We start from the raw sequence: 17,212 nt of genomic DNA, 5'->3' as shown, positions 1-17,212 counted from the left end.
CACTAAAACAAAACTAAATTTATTGATGTCCTCCCGAGCGGAGAAGGAGCTGACCTGGTCTAGGCGACGATACTATGAGAAAGCGAACAAGCCAGATACCCCACTTGCCAATAAACTCAAAAACTGTAACCGTAATTTCCATATTCAAGCCATTCGAACCAAGAAAGGTGACCTTACTTCTGATCCCAAACAAATTGTAGAGGCTTTCAAAAATTACTATGAGACCCTATATGATGGGGCGAAGGTCTCCCATTGTGAGAGTACTCATAGGCAGCTGAAGACATTTCTAACTGAGGCAAAACTACCCAGCCTGAGCAGATTGGAAAGGGAGGCATTACAGGAAGACTTCTCAGGTGAGGAAATAGCAGAGGTAATAAAAGCACTAAAGCCGTCCAAAGCCCCAGGCCCGGATGGCTTCTCTAACCTATACTATAAAAAATTCAGAAAAACACTAGTGCCTCACCTGGCCCGATTATTTAACTCATTCTTAGATGGTGCCCCTATCCCTGGTCAGATGCTCCAAGCGTCTATAACAGTGATCCCCAAACCAGGAAAGGACCCAGCGGATTGCAAAAGCTACCGGCCTATTTCTCTCATCAATTCAGACACCAAAATCTTCTCCAAATTGCTAGCTAACCGTCTGAATATAGTCATGCCGAAGCTGGTCCACCCCGATCAAGTAGGGTTCATATGCGGGAGGCAAGCTACAGACAATACTAGACGGATAATAGATTTAATTGATTTGGCACATAGAAAACGCATCCCGTCTATGGCATTGAGTCTGGACGCTGAAAAGGCCTTCGACCGCATCGATTGGCCCTATCTCACAGAGACGCTGGGAATGTTCGGCATAGGGGGGAGAATGTTGGGAGCTATTCTGGCTCTTTACAGGGAACCGAGGGCGAAGGTCAGACACCAGGGCTTCCCGTCGGATGACTTTCCTATAAAGAGCGGCACCAGACAGGGATGCCCCCTGTCCCCACTCATTTTTGCATTTTGTATAGAACCCCTAGCGGCACACATCCGCAACTCCCCCGACATAACAGGTATACAGATAAATGATCAGTCACACAAAGTGGCCCTGTATGCAGATGACATTATACTAATGTTATCCAAACCCCTTACCTCCCTGCCAAATGTCTTCAGTTTGCTAGACAATTTTAATAAGATTTCGGGATTCAAAATCAATCAGACAAAATCAGAAGCACTAAATATCAACCTGCCAAAGGTCACCGAAAAATTGATTGAACTAAATTTTAATTTCAAATGGCAAGCCTCCTCCATTAAATATTTAGGTATCTATATAACCAAAAACTACGACGCCCTCTACAAAGCCAACTACCCCAGGCTAATTAGGACTCTGAAGGAGGATCTACGGATCTGGTCAGGCCACACAATTTCGTGGATCGGCAGGATCCAGTGCCTTAAGATGAATCTCCTCCCCCGAATCTTGTATCTGTTTCAGACCCTTCCGATACAAGTGAACAGAGACGACATCCTCCGCTTACAGTCCTCTATGGTGAAATTCGTCTGGGGTAATAAAAAATCACGTATAAAAAATAGCATCCTCACAAGGCCAACAGTTAGAGGAGGTTTGGGGGTACCTTGCTTGATATCGTACTTCAAAGCGGCACAATTAACCCAAATTATTCAGTGGCACATGCAACCTAGCCTGCGAAGGTGGGTTGAGTTGGAAAAGGCTTGCTGTGACCCCGTAGAGATAAAGGATCTAATTTGGCTACCCAAAAAGATATATCAGACCTTGAGTGAGCCGCTGGCCACAGTGAATTGCTCGTTGGCTACTTGGGAGAACACCAAACACAAGTGGGCCCTGACAAACCAGCACACACTTATGACCCCGATTACGGGGAACCCTGATTTCGCTCCGGGTGTTATGGATTACAGGTATTTTCTGGCATATAACGCATAATGAATACAGGTCACAGGTACTTATATACGTAGTATCATAGTAAGGCCTAGTATGGCTTAGAGTATATTCCTGGTTTTCTTGTCTTAGAAATAATAGCTTGTTTTGCTCAGAAGTGGCAGGATATTAGGACAGGTTGCAAAGACATAAAAGGGGAACTTATAACGGTAAACACGCCGTGGTTAGAACAGTAACTTATGAAATCCAAGGTTACTAAATACAAGTCCTAAGATCGTAAACATCATACGTCACAAACCACAGAGTATGGACACATGACACGTGACACACGTACGCAGTAAACAATACACTCTATATTAGGTTGGCCCGACTCCATGTTAGATCAGAGAGAGAAAGAGAACCGAACTTAAGTGTGACATCACACAGATGAGACTGGGACTGGCTGGCTGACCTGACATAATATCTTTTGGTTTGTGAGTATTGACAATGCATATCTAGTTATAATCTCTGCATAGTTAGGAATGGATTGGTAACATACTGTAACTGTTAGCCATTGGCTTATAAGAAGCTTGTTCTGATATTTCTGATATTTCTGAATATTGTTGTAATACAATAAAGGATAAACCTTTTCTTATACAAACTCTGAGTACCCTTTCTTTATAAATAATAATCTCACGATACCCTCCATATATCATAATATGTGAGGGTGTGGCCCGAGGCTTTTTCGAGTGCAACATTTTGGTTTGTGTTCTCTGCTTAGAGCAGGATATAACTCACCATAAGGCGACACTTGATAAAGAGAGGTAGGTGGATTGAACCCAGATTATGGCGCTCCAACGTGGTTAATTACTCATGAGTTGTATAATAAATCTGACGTTACCCATTTAATCTTGAAAGTACACGTGTATGCTATTTCCTCTTTATAAAAGAGAAGGTACAATTTTCATTATATATATATATATAGTATATCATGGCTGTTACGGATTTTGCACGAGTTGCAGATCTGAATGTTTTAATGAGGAATCAGTATCAGAGAAATCTGATTGACGGTGAAACTCTGGCATTTGAAATTCAATTTGGCCCGTGGGGACCTGGGGCAAGATACTGCTATCTAACAATAGACACCACAACTGATCCAAACACATATCAGTACGTACAACAGGCATATGATCCGTTAATACACACGATCATTAATTTGACACATAATGCAGCGACTGTCATTTTGGGACAACAGCCTGTGATTGCTACAGGCGTGGACAGACATGGTCCTATTAATTCTGGTGCGAAATATGGGGAGAATCGCACACACTTATTTACACCAGTTACATTACTTGAGTTAACACCAGCAGCACGCGACGTTCTGACAGAGCGCGGAAATGCAACTGCAGAAATCACGCTGTTAAGAGAAATTGTTAATGCCCTCTTCGCAATTAGAGGAGCTGCTCCAGCGTTAATTGATGTACCAGCTCGGGTACAAGTTTGTATTCCCATGGCGAACATTAAGGCTACTATTGGAAAGTTGCCAACTAATCCAAAAGACATTGCATTGTGGCTTAATGAGAGAACGCATTGTTTAGATGGGGTATATCCTACACCGACCGCAAATCAGAAACTTGCTTTGGTAAATTCCCTGCTACCAGCGGGTTTGTCAATCACATTAGCTGAAGCACGAGACTGGGATTCAGTCATCAGCAATGTGTATGAGAAAACCCATGGAAAAGTTACGATCTCATCACTGGCAGATACGCTAGGACAAGTTAATAAGACTAGTGGGATTGTAGCAGCTTATATTCTAGGGTTACGCTTTACACAAGGCAACCATGAGATTGTGTGGGGTTGTCTGAAGGCTTTGATTAAGGGACAGGGTTTGCTGTTAGACCTTGAAAGACAAATTCAAGGTGTACCAGTGGAACAAAAACCAATTATGGTTCCTGAGATTCTGAAAAATACTTACACTCTTGTCGGCAGATCACTCACTGGGGATCCGATTGGATTAACTAAGCCACAAACCAGTGACAGGAAACCTGAGAGATCAAACGCAGAAAAGAGGGGAAATTTTCTTGTCCAAGAGAGAAAGTGGAGACCTCCGTTCACCCAGTATCAGACTCCAGTTTATCCTAGAGACGAGCAGTGGGACAGAAGAGGTAATTTTCAAAGAGATAATAGAAGTTTTCAGACTCCTACACAAAGACAAAACACTCCTACACCACAAACTACACAACAAAATACACGCTTTGAACAGCAAGCTCGTAGTGAGGGTGCAGTGTCCAGATATAATCTGAGACAATACATTAAAACTCCTGACAGATATGGGCAAGGCAAGGCTAGCGAAATTAAATTTCGTGACAAGCGTACAGGTTTTGCTACGCAGACTTCAGGATTAACGAACAGCCAACGTGAGGTTAAACAGGCTGCAGCAGCGACGACACCGGCGAGCACAGAGAAATTTGTTGGGAAGATAACTCACCTCCCTACAGACTTCCTCTTTGAGGAATGACAAACTTAACGTTAAACATTCACTACAAGGGAAAAGATTACACTGGCCTATTAGACACACAAGCCGACATATCCCTTGTAAGAACTGATATTTTAATAGATGAAAATTATGTACACGACATCACGATACAAACAATTGAGGGAAATGGCACTTATCCTTCATATTATTTAGACTTAAAAATTAATGACAGGCGAGTTTCTATTGAATTAGTTGAACATGACAGATTAGGTTGTGACTTTCTTATAGCATACAAAGATGTGGCTTCCTTCTTTACAATAAAAGAGGAAGTTACAGAAAACCGCAAGCATACGGAATTGACTGTGAAATTTGACTTGGAAAAAATTATCACAGATCAATGCAATGAAAGTGCTTTTAATGATAAAACAAAATTGTATAATTGGTTAACGACACACAAATATATTTTTCAACAGTGGGAAAATCAGGTCGGATTTAGAAAACAAATCGTACACAATATTAATACATGTTCTACACTACCAAAGAAACAGGCACAATATAAAATTAATCATGCCGCCTTACCAAGCATACAAATTGTAATCAATGATTTACTTAAACAAGGAGTACTGCTTGAACAGTATAGCCAAATGAATACTGCAGTATATCCAGTGCCTAAAAAAGATGGTTCATGGCGAATGGTGTTAGATTATAGGGAAGTGAACAGAGTCACACCTTCAGTGGCAGCACAGAACACACATTCACCTTCAATCTTAAGCGGATTACAGCGTAAACGCTTTAAAACTACGTTTGACTTAAGCAATGGGTATTTTAGCCACCCAATCACGCCTGAGAGTTATTGGCTAACCGCATTTACCTGGCAAGGTAAACAATTGGTTTTTACACGCTTACCACAAGGTTTTGTAAATAGTCCAGCTTTATTCACTGCAGACGTAGTCTCACTATTGTCTAAGTTTGCCAATACAGAAATTTATGTTGATGACGTGTACCTATCACATGACACAGAAGAAGAGCATTTTAAAGCTATGACAGAAGTGTTAATTACATTGACAGAAGCAGGTTACCTTGTTTCCCTAAAGAAATCTCAGCTTGCAAGAGAAACTGTGACATTTTTAGGCTTTGAAATAGCTGAAAATGGCAGAGGGCTCTCTACTAATTACAGAGAAAAAGTTTCCAACATCAGTGTTCCAAAATCACTAAAACAGTTAAGAAGCATTATTGGGTTACTGAATTTTTCAATGACGTTTATCCCAGATTTTAATGTACTGATTGAACCATTACATCACGCAACATCACGCGAGATTAAGTCAGAGCAGACTAGACCGAAAACACCTTTTAAATGGTTAACAGTTGAGGATGAGGCATTGCGAAAGTTATTAGCAGCAGTTAATGATGCTTCCTACTTAGCGCAGCGCGACCCGACAAAACCATTGTCAGCTTATGTCAACATTTCACCTCTAGCTGCATACATTAGAATTTACAATGCTATGGAAACAGTACCAATTACATTATTATCTTATGTATTTACAAACACAGAGAAGAGATATTTGTCGCTTGAAAAACTATTATCAGCGATTACACTCACAGTGCTAAAATCACGTGATTTGGCACAGGGACAGGATATCTATATATACACTTCAGTAGCTTCACTAGCAACATTGCAGAAACAGACCATTCCGGATAGGAAGGCGTTAAGAAGTCGCTGGTTAAAATGGTATACCATTATAGAAGATCCCCAAATACATTTTGTGCATGATAAAACTTTAACTACATTAGACGACCTCCCATCCCCCTTTGAAGGGGTAACATGGGAAAATCAAACACACCCAAATGACTTTTACACATGCATTTTCTACACAGATGGTTCAGCTGTAGACTCCAGCAAAGAAGGAGTGAATAAATCTGCAGGTTCAGGAATTGCAAAATATGATGCACATATGAATTTGATTCATAGTTGGCAATTACCTGTTGGAGATCACTCTGCACAGTTTGCAGAGATTCATGCATTAGCTTTTGCTATGAAAGAAGCACTTACAGTTAAGGGACATGTACTTATAGTTACAGATTCCGCTTATTTAGCACGTTCAGCATTGCAGGACCTACCAATTTGGAGATCAAATGGGTTTTTAAATGCCAAAAGGAAACCACTAACGCATATAGCTAAGTGGAAGGCCATTGCGGCCTATCTTGATCAAAAGCCTGATATTGAAATTGTACACGAGCCAGCGCACAGAACGCTTGGTTCATCGGTTCATACTATGGGTAACCAGTTTGCAGATAGTCTCGCGCAAACTGTAAGTCAGAAATTTGCCGTTAACAAAGTGTTAACAAGGGCACAGTCAAAGTCAGCCAGTCTCGATGCAGAGTTGTATGCTTGTCTGGATACCACCAGGCCTAATCCACCTGGGTATCCTAAGAAATACTCATTTAAACAAGTCGACAATAATTGCATGGTTGTAATTGATGCTAATGAATTCATTGTTCCCCCTGTAGCAAGCAGAATGCAGATCGCTACGCAAGCACACGACAGTGTGGGACACCCTCACCTAGGGAGAGAAAATGTTTTGTTGACACTGAAACACAAATACTGGTGGCCGAACATGAGGAAAACAGTTAAGACAGTTCTAAGCAACTGTAAACCATGTCGGTTGGTGAACGCTCCTAATCATCAGACCCCACCATTTATTATTAATGCAATACCGAACAAACCGTTTGATTTAATATATTTGGACCATATTGGACCTTTGCCAGCATCACATTCCTACAAACATGTTTTGGTTTGTGTTGATGCTTGTACAAGGTTTACGTGGTTATACCCCGTTCGTGGTACGACATCTAGCTCTACGCTTAAATGTCTCAACACCTTAGTAAGTGTGGCTAAGCCCAAGGCCTTTCATTCCGATGGTGGACCTGCTTTCACAGCGGCAGAAACCAAGGAATGGGCCGCAACATTAGGTGTTGATTGGGCCTTCAGCTCACCGTGGCACCCGGAAAGCGCTGGGATCGCTGAGCGTAGAAATTACGAGGTAAAACGACTTTTAACCAAAATGCTATCTAATCGTCCTACACAGTGGTATCCACTCTTAGTTACGGTTCAAATTGGCCTAAATAATATTCCTAACTCAATAACTGGTAAAACACCCCATGAACTGTTATATGGTACTCCTATGAATACACCGTTTACTAATGATTCTATTTCTGTCCCAGGGAGACTTGAACAAATATTAATTTTACAGGAATTGAGGGATTCTTTTTCCCATACAGCCCACACACCACGTAATCCTGCAGCTTGGACGCCGCAGATTGGACATTCGGTCCAGGAGAGGGTTGCTAAGGTAAAGCCGTTGCGGCCTAAGTGGAAGAAACCTACCACGATACTTAAAAAGATAAATGAAAGAACCTTTATCATCCAAGATACAAAAGGAAAAGAAAGAAAAGTGAGTATCGATAATCTTAAGCCTACAGCACATTGCAGTAATGTCACTGTTCAAGATGGAGGAGACACCGTATCTGCGACAGACTTCGATCGAGCTGCAGCCTCTCGAAGCACAGATTGCAAGACAACAGGATGTGGAAAATAATCACGCAGGTGAGGTCCTACAAGCTGAAGCTGACTTCCCTGACAGTGACCAAAGACATATATATGTGTTACCTGCCATACCGGATCAACGCAACATTTACCAGAAGGCCTATCAAACAGTGGCTAAGGTGATCACAAAGAAAAGACTGTTAAAGACTATTTTGTGTCTCTCAATCTGTTTTGCTTTTCTAGCAATATCGGCCAGCGTTATTTTCAGGTTACAATGGCATTTTGTGACTCAGCAAGAAGGAGAAATCATCGACTGGAAACGTACAGCAGCACACGGTATTACCACACCAGACTCCGGCATCGTGAAACGAGGACTACATTACGATTTGAAACCGGTGGACATACAGTCGGTGGGTATACCTCAAGGTGTGTATTGGAAGCCGTTTCCTAAACCTATCATCCAGAAACGAAAGACTTTGGGGATTTCACAGGTTGTGCTGTTTGATTCTACTGTGCTAGCTAAAGAAGCTGGTATAACTACGCCAGGAGGAAGGAAGCTGGTGACACAACATCTGAATGCACAGATGCAACAGCTGCAATCTACAAGCCTGAAATATGATTTACCCCTTCATGACCATTGGAAGCAGCAAAGCTACCGTGAACAACGTTGTCATGCTGAATTTGGACATTGTTATTTCATTGACTTTCAAGGAACACGTAAATGGCCAACGAAGGAGCTGAAAGCTGATCATTGCCCTCGGCCTGGTGTGACCATGGACAATATAAGGTATAAGCAATACCCTATTTTCTATCTGAATACAGGTCAAATTACTCAGAACGGATTCGTTCCCAATGGACAGACTGATCCAAGAGTGGCATTCTGGGAAGGTGCTGAAGAAGAAGAGTACAGAATACCTGGGGGGGTAAGACCGTATATATCTGCTGTTTTTTGTACTGACAGTATTTACTCAGGATGGTGGAACTCATCAATAACCGCTGAGGACCTGTTACACAAACTTCAAGATGTGATGGAAGATGCTAAAACTGGACAGCTAAAGACAGCAGCACTTCCGAAAGAATGGAATACAAAAGGTGATGGTATGTTGTTTCGTGAACCTACAGCATGGGACACTTGCACTCAACCACGCTTTGCTACATTTACCAATACGACATACTACAGCCATTCATGTAAAGGTTTCAAGAATGCGTGTGGTATCACATTGGAGAAATTGATTAATGAAGGAATCTGTGATAAGGACACTACAGTATTCAAGTACGGTTGTAAACCGTGTTCCTTTTATTACAATCTCACGCAAGGCTATTTTAACTGGCAACCGAAAATGATTGATCAAGGATTTTTACATTTTTCTGGGTTACGAGGTTTTTGGTGTGTGGAGCGAATAGTGATTATGAAACCTAATTACAAAGTCTACTCCCTGTTCCAGAAATGTCTCAATGATAGTTTGCATATGAATGTTGACACGGTAATCAGGGCAATGAGCGATTTGATGAATGTTCAAATAGCTCCAGATGATAAACCCTGTGAGTATGACACGTGCACCACACGTAATATTGTTAACATGCCCTACTCAGAGGCAATGTGGGGTACGAATGCAACGATTAATGCCATAGTGTATTATGAAAATGACACAGAGTTCATGAATGAATGTAAAGTTTCAAGTAAAACATCTGCAAGAAAATTGCTTACTAACAATGATATTCTTATAACCACAGGACACCTGCTGAGTGATTCTGTTTCTGTTATAAGTCAAATCTCTGACTCAAATGATGAAGAATTAAGGAGAGGTATTTTGGTGTTAAGAGATCACATGATAAAATTTGCTTCCTACACAATTTCAGATATAACAGTGTTATCTGAAGAAATTAAAGCTTTGGTTATTCTTAATCACATTACTTCTATCAGGTTAACATTGCAAAGTAAAAAGGTTGACATATCACTTTTAAATCTCACTTTAATCACACAGACTCTCAATTTAAGTCCGAAGGAATCTGAAATCCTGGCATATGTTTCACAAACCACAGTTTATGACATACGAGAAAGAAACCACAGACGGGTTCATAACCCTGATGACTCATTATGGGAGGTTTTTATATACTATGAATTATTTATTCCAGGAGATGTGTATACAACAAATTGGGAACTGCTTAATTTTGGACACATAACACACACAGGTTCTTATTTCGCAAGGATGCAGGTTGCGCAACCATTTCAATACATGTCTGTGAAATGTGATCGTAAATTTTTCATCAGCACTATAAGATGTGTTGATAGAGGTTACTTGATTTGTGATGACATTATACAGCACATGCCTTGCAATGATCAAATGCAAGGTAGCAACTGCCCGATAACTGTAATGCCTATTCAAACCCCTTTTACATTAATTCACAGCCTAGATAATGGGAGTTACATAGTGTTATCTACAGAAAAGGATTGCGATATTCCTCCTTTTCAGGCATCACTTGTCACGGTTAATGGGAGTATACAGTGTTATGGTACTACACTTATTCCACCTCTGTTACATCAGAAATTCACATCTGGAGTACATTTCCAGGTACCAGCTATCACACTGATCCTTCCTCACATGACAGCCTATTTGGCACATTTAAAGAAGATGAAAGTTACTATAGGGTTCACACATGATATAGTACATACCCTTTTACAGAGAGTTCACAGTGAATTACTACGTGTTGATTTGCACCCAGGTGATTTTCCCCAGTGGTTAACTACACTGGGTGAGTCATTGAAAACTTTTTGGCCCATGACAGGTAATTTTTTGACAAAGATAGGTACTAGCCTACAATCTACTGGTAAAAGTATCTTTAGTGGACTGGGAAATGCGTTTGGAATCCTAGGTTATTTAAAACCAATATTGTTTTTTATTTTAGGGATAATAATCCTTGTTATTTTGCTTCGTATTTTCTCATTTCTTCCGAAGATGAAGATGAAGAGGCGTTCAGCTTAATCACATTTTGCTTTATAGCATATATTCTTATATTTTTACCTAGATACTAATATACTGTTTTAAGCACACAGGTCAAATCTAACCTGCTGCAGTATGCTTTGTTGCAAGGACACAGACGAAAAGAAAGATGCTTCACAAATCTTGCGTCTACCACGTTCCTATCAGACCTCCATGAGGATGTACTTAGATGAACTGGTTTTGCCAAATCGGAAACCCCGCAAAGTGCATGCAGTTCACGATACGATGAGAGACTTTATGTATCAGGACTCTCTTGCTTCCTCTGGACCGTTTTCTGTTTTAACACCTAATGGGACATTGCTACCGCGTAGCTTGCTAATGTTATGTAATTTTTGGCAAGTGAAATCTTTGCTGTCTCTTGGTGATCAACCCAACTTCAAGTGTAGAGACATCCACCGTCAAATATTTCAAATGTCTTTTTATACAATTGAAGAAGGTCATATCAGTATTGTCAGCCACGGGTCATATAATTGTACCACTTTGCTTGCATGTTCAGGTAATAAACATCAACATTGTTTTGGTGCCCGTTGGAATACTACGCTCTTGAGTGTGTATGAAAGCCAACATCAACCCGCTTTACAATTGGGTGATTTTTACAAATTGATACCTTCCCATCGTGGAATAACTTGTGCACATATGCGCAGTTGTGGGTGTTTTGGCGATCAGTCACATACTCCTATGAGTTCAAGCTCATCTACATCAGAGAGCTGTGACACTGTCTTCCAATAGTACACATAATGAATATTTTCTGCTTTGATAGTTTTTCCTGCATTTGCAAAAATATGATAATTATGTGTAGGAGAGGGTGTTATGGATTACAGGTATTTTCTGGCATATAACGCATAATGAATACAGGTCACAGGTACTTATATACGTAGTATCATAGTAAGGCCTAGTATGGCTTAGAGTATATTCCTGGTTTTCTTGTCTTAGAAATAATAGCTTGTTTTGCTCAGAAGTGGCAGGATATTAGGACAGGTTGCAAAGACATAAAAGGGGAACTTATAACGGTAAACACGCCGTGGTTAGAACAGTAACTTATGAAATCCAAGGTTACTAAATACAAGTCCTAAGATCGTAAACATCATACGTCACAAACCACAGAGTATGGACACATGACACGTGACACACGTACGCAGTAAACAATACACTCTATATTAGGTTGGCCCGACTCCATGTTAGATCAGAGAGAGAAAGAGAACCGAACTTAAGTGTGACATCACACAGATGAGACTGGGACTGGCTGGCTGACCTGACATAATATCTTTTGGTTTGTGAGTATTGACAATGCATATCTAGTTATAATCTCTGCATAGTTAGGAATGGATTGGTAACATACTGTAACTGTTAGCCATTGGCTTATAAGAAGCTTGTTCTGATATTTCTGATATTTCTGAATATTGTTGTAATACAATAAAGGATAAACCTTTTCTTATACAAACTCTGAGTACCCTTTCTTTATAAATAATAATCTCACGATACCCTCCATATATCATAATATGTGAGGGTGTGGCCCGAGGCTTTTTCGAGTGCAACATTTTGGTTTGTGTTCTCTGCTTAGAGCAGGATATAACTCACCATAAGGCGACACTTGATAAAGAGAGGTAGGTGGATTGAACCCAGATTACGGGTATGTTACGCAAGAACCTAGCGGTCTGGAAAGCAAAAGGCATTACTAGGCTACTACACCTGGAGGGAAACCAAGCTATCAAAACATTCGAACAAATTCGATCAGAAACAGAGATGCCCAATTCTGAATTTTTTAGATACCTCCAGGTGCGAGCATTTTATATGAAAATTCCCAAACGCCCCAAGCGCACAAATTTTGAGCAGCTGTGTTCCAGAGGCACGGACACATCGGGACTTACTTCTCGGATATACGGAGAGGTGGTCTGCCCTGGAAAGGACGTTGACACTAAACTTAACTATAGAATTAAATGGGAAACAGACTTAGGGGAGACGCTAGAAGACAAAGACTGGTCCACAATAGTACTGGCAGCAGCGAAAAGCTCTATATGCACCACCTTAAAGGAGAATGCATATAAAGTCCTAATGAGGTGGTATCTCACCCCAACACGATTAGCAAAGTTCGTCAAAGGCTACCCACCATTGTGCCCAAAACAATGTGGGGAACAGGCGGACTTGCTTCACATGCTGTGGAGTTGCCCAAAAGTGGCTCCTCTATGGGAGGAAATCCAGGATTGGCTAACGAGTATTCTCGGACGACCGGTCCCCCTAGACCCTTGGCTGTTCCTGCTGGGCAGGCGCACTCGGGGAATAGACAGACCGGCGCAAAAATTGATTGCACACTTTGCAACAGCCATGAGGTGCGAACTCGCAGCTATGTGGAAGCTCCCAGACCTACCCACAATTACAAAAATTCGGAACAGAATATGGTATATTTGCCGGATGGAACAGTTGACGAGTCTGGTCAACGACACCGGCACAAATTTCCTCAAAATTTGGACCAAGTGGCTAGACCACTCGGACATCCCGGGGGTGAATACCGCCACCATCATGCCATAATATAACTAGATGCATTCTCCTATGAGGAACCAGTACAGACAGCGTGTAAAAGGGGAACAGGTAGGGCAGACGGTAAGTAGAACGCCCACGGGTACAAGCTGCTCCTTTGAGAATAGACAAGAGTAGACTCGGTGAACACAGAGAAGACAATGAGCTCGCCCCCCTTCCCCCCCCCCCCCCCCTTTTCTGTGTCCGTCTGGTTTGTTAGGTCCGTGAGTGCGTCTACCCGGTATGTCTGTGTCAAAACGGAGGACGTTAGAAAAAAGAAAAATTGGGTTATAGTACAATAAAGAAAGATAGCGGGTTGGTAGACACTGTATGCAATGTACTGTAATCCAATAATAAAAACCTTTTTGTGGAAAAAAAAAAAATTGCTGTTTCTTCTCCAAATTGTCCCGCCACAAAAGTTGGCAAGAAGGTGGGGTGAAGCTGCGATGAAAATAACATGCATGTGTCCCAGAGCTGATATCCATTAATATCAGCACCAGAGACCCCCGGCATGAATCCGATGCATAAAAAATGCATTTACAGGCAACTTCATTACCGCCAAGGCAATGAAGGGGTTATACACCCGTGCCAGGCTTATTGTGGGTAGCGGGGGTGGGTGAAGGTGGTATTTGGCCCTGGGTGGGTGTTTAGGCCTTGCCAGGGGGTTGCAGGATGACTTAACCTCTTCTTTAACTTCGTGGTTAATACCGCTAAGGTAATGAAGGGGTTAACCCCTCCCGCTACCCCCCCCCCACCCGGTAGGCCTAAACACCCATCCTTGGGGCCAATACCCCGTTCATCCACCCCCACTACCCACAATAAACAAAAATACACATAACAGCACCACTAGCCACCTCCTAGGTCCCTAATAAACCATTACAATATTCATAAAACCATTATTTTGTTTACACCCAGGATTATTACATGGGATTAGGGCTATGTTATTCAGTGAGGGGTTGTATGTTTGTATTCGTAGGGACAGGCAAGGCCGGAGTCAGATGGGTTTCTCCTGCCTCTGTCCTCCCTGTCTCCTGACCCTTCCTGTAGCCGGACAAAGAAGAAGAAGCAGGCACACGGTCTTACTCAAAGGAGGTTTAATATGCCATAAAGTCCAACGTTTCGGCAGTCTAATACTGCCTTTCTCAAGGTGAAGGCTACCAAACACAAGAAAACAGTCACAATATATACCACCCCCCTGATACTCTCCCCGCTCTGCCACATAACCAGGATGTTGACGCCCCCTAGTGACGTCAGAGCTACCATATGGCGCCCCCTAGTGATGTCAGAGCTACCATATGGCGCCCCCTAGTGACGTCAGACGTCTAGGTCTAAATCCCTGGCAATACAGCATAGAGCTGTCTTGGAGGAATGCAGCCACAGCCACACCTCTCCCCAGACTGAACACTCCCCCATGATGACGTCAGCGTGACCCGCCCGTCGGGGGGAAGGGGGGTGTGTGCACCAATCAAGACTGTACTCACAGGGCTGGACAAAGATGTATCCGTCGCCATGGGATCAGTGTCAGAGCAGGGAGGAGTGACACACTCCTATAAATCACCCTGAAAGTGTAAATAAACCACACACCAAAATATTCATAAAGCATATGTGCACAAAACTAATACAGCAATATACTATTAAAAACATGTGACTGTATACTGCTGATGACATCAGTATAATCCTGCAAAGTTACCGTGAAATGCCACATAAGAATATGCAGTACATCAGTATTTAGAATATACTAGTGTGTATACCTAGTCAGAAATGGGTACACACAGCCAGGGGGGGGGGGAGAGAAGGGGGAGGGAGTGAAGGGAAAAAAACCACACAAAAAGGATAATTTTCCCAATAGGTAAGTGCAGAGTCCATGGATGGTGCAAGATCAAATATGCCTGTAGAAAGACAAAAAATTACCTTCTATTAAGGAAGCATTTTAAATTCTGTTGCTCATTAAGACCCATACCGTTGCTGGTATTTAAAGCATGTATCCAGAATGCTTCACGTCTCAATAAGAAAGTCTCCCTATCTGGAGTGAGAAAATGTGAAAAGATATAGTGCGCTACTACAATCAATAAAAGTGAGGTGATATAGTGATGTACAAAAAGAGGTGACCTTTAAACACGTAGAGTATATGGAACGTCTGCAGCTATGGCACCATGGATGGCTCAAATACCCCCTAATAGCAAACAGAAATACAAAAAAACACAGCGCACAACGCTCATAGTGCATTAAAAATTATATTAGTAACCACAAAATAAAGGTGAGTATTAAGCGTACATTTAGATAGAAAAAACAATCATTTCAGGGTTAATGTTACCCAAGCACCAACGGACGCCAATAGAGATGTCGTGGCTCTCTCCTTCTCAATCCCTCAGCCTCGGGGGTAGGGCCTGGGTGGTCTTCCAATCGGTTAGCTGTTAGTACAGCCCTCAGCCTCAAGGTAGTACTTAGGAGGTCTCCAGTTCAGCTGAACAGCAGTACAGCCAATTCGCCGTGCCAAGCAATAATGTCTTTCACTGTTCCAGTCTCTGTAGCAGCGGAGCACACGCTGTGGGGCGTCTATTTTTAATTTTTATGATTCTCCCGCTTTGGGGGGTGACTGAATTGACTACCGGTAGTCAGACTGTTACAGACCGAGCAGCTCATGCATCTAAAGTTACCCGGTCTGCCACCCTCCAGAAAATGAGGAGTTCTGTAGTTACCCTCATTATCTGCATGTATCAGGCTATCCGCCAGATTCCTCCCTCTTTTGAATGCCACCATTGGTGGTACACAGCAACTTTCAGATAATATATCATCATTTTGCAGAATATGCCAGTGTTTAAGACTGGTAGATTTAATAAAACCACCAGCTTGACTGTACGTAGTAAGCAGGAAGGAAAAGACTTGGATCACAACTATGAAAAAACGAGAACTGGAGGCTAATAGAAAAAATAACAAATTATTTATTGGGACATAACTAATTAAAAAGAGAAACCTCTCGCATGGTGCGCTTTATCAAAGAGTAGTTTCACTGGTCTTAATCAAACTCTTATATGGTTTACACCCTCAAAAGCACCGCCCACCTGTGTCCAGGTAAACACAAACCCCCAGGACACAAATTCCCTGTGAAATGAAACACAGGAAAGGGGCGTAATGCTCAGAGGGAAGAGATCCACATAGAGGGAATAAACAGGTAAAAAATTAATAAAAAAGACCAATCACATACAAAAGAAATATCAATAACACATATATATCAACTGTGGAAACATAAACATACACATGTCCAAATCTATAGTGAATATTCAATGTATATTTAACCCATTGATTTGTTAATTTTAATATCATAAGATGGCATATGAATGGTATATCATCAAACGCCTAGACACAATAGATATGGTTTAAAGGACATATGTAAAACACAATATTATTCTAGAAAAAAGTAAATATATAGTTAGAAAAAGGAAAACAAATAATAAATAATAAAGAAGAATAGATGCCAAAAGAAAATGTAGGACAATTGAATTCATTAATAAATATATATCTTATTTGATCACTAGAAAGCAGAAAAAAATGACAATAATAAATAACTTAATAAACAGACAATCATTATTATCATCGTGAGACCGGGGATCTTCTCCTCAATGAATGCTCCTGAGGAAGTTGTCTAGTACGACGAAACGCGTAGAGCCACTTTCATTGCTGCAGCTGCTCTTTCTACTGAAGGCTTCAGAGTTGCTGAGTTCCCCCACCGTTTGCCTCCAAGACCGGATGCCGTCACCCCAACAGCGGATGTGACGTCAGACGCCATCTCCCACCCGGTCTGTTGTGAGTCT

General features: G+C 41.6%; 1 protein-coding gene across 4 annotated transcripts; it reads left to right on the top strand.

Moving 5' to 3' along the window:
* Positions 1-1,876: 1,876 nt before the first annotated feature.
* Positions 1,877-12,483, top strand: LOC142476981 (uncharacterized). 4 transcript variants are annotated; one of them, XM_075582053.1, is made up of 3 exons: positions 1,877-2,358; positions 3,854-4,029; positions 7,620-11,076. In XM_075582053.1, exon 3 carries the CDS (start codon positions 7,833-7,835, stop codon positions 10,866-10,868), a length of 3,036 nt encoding a protein of 1,011 aa, XP_075438168.1. In that variant the 5' UTR covers positions 1,877-2,358; positions 3,854-4,029; positions 7,620-7,832; the 3' UTR covers positions 10,869-11,076. The 4 variants fall into 4 exon arrangements, with proteins under 4 accessions (XP_075438168.1, XP_075438165.1, XP_075438170.1 ...); XM_075582050.1 differs by lacking the exon at positions 3,854-4,029; XM_075582055.1 differs by lacking the exons at positions 1,877-2,358; positions 3,854-4,029 and having other exon boundaries at positions 6,470-8,982; positions 10,940-11,025.
* Positions 12,484-17,212: the final 4,729 nt, after the last annotated feature.

Source organism: Ascaphus truei, unplaced genomic scaffold (genome assembly GCF_040206685.1).
Source record: "Ascaphus truei isolate aAscTru1 unplaced genomic scaffold, aAscTru1.hap1 HAP1_SCAFFOLD_1843, whole genome shotgun sequence".
Lineage (NCBI taxonomy): Eukaryota > Metazoa > Chordata > Amphibia > Anura > Ascaphidae > Ascaphus > Ascaphus truei.
The sequence above is the reverse complement of the archived record's forward strand: the minus strand, read 5'-3'. Positions and strand labels throughout refer to the sequence as shown.

Bases quoted from the DNA above. Each gene is read 5' to 3' on its own strand.
- LOC142476981 (XM_075582050.1), top strand. From the start codon at position 7,833: ATGTCACTGTTCAAGATGGAGGAGACACCGTATCTGCGACAGACTTCG.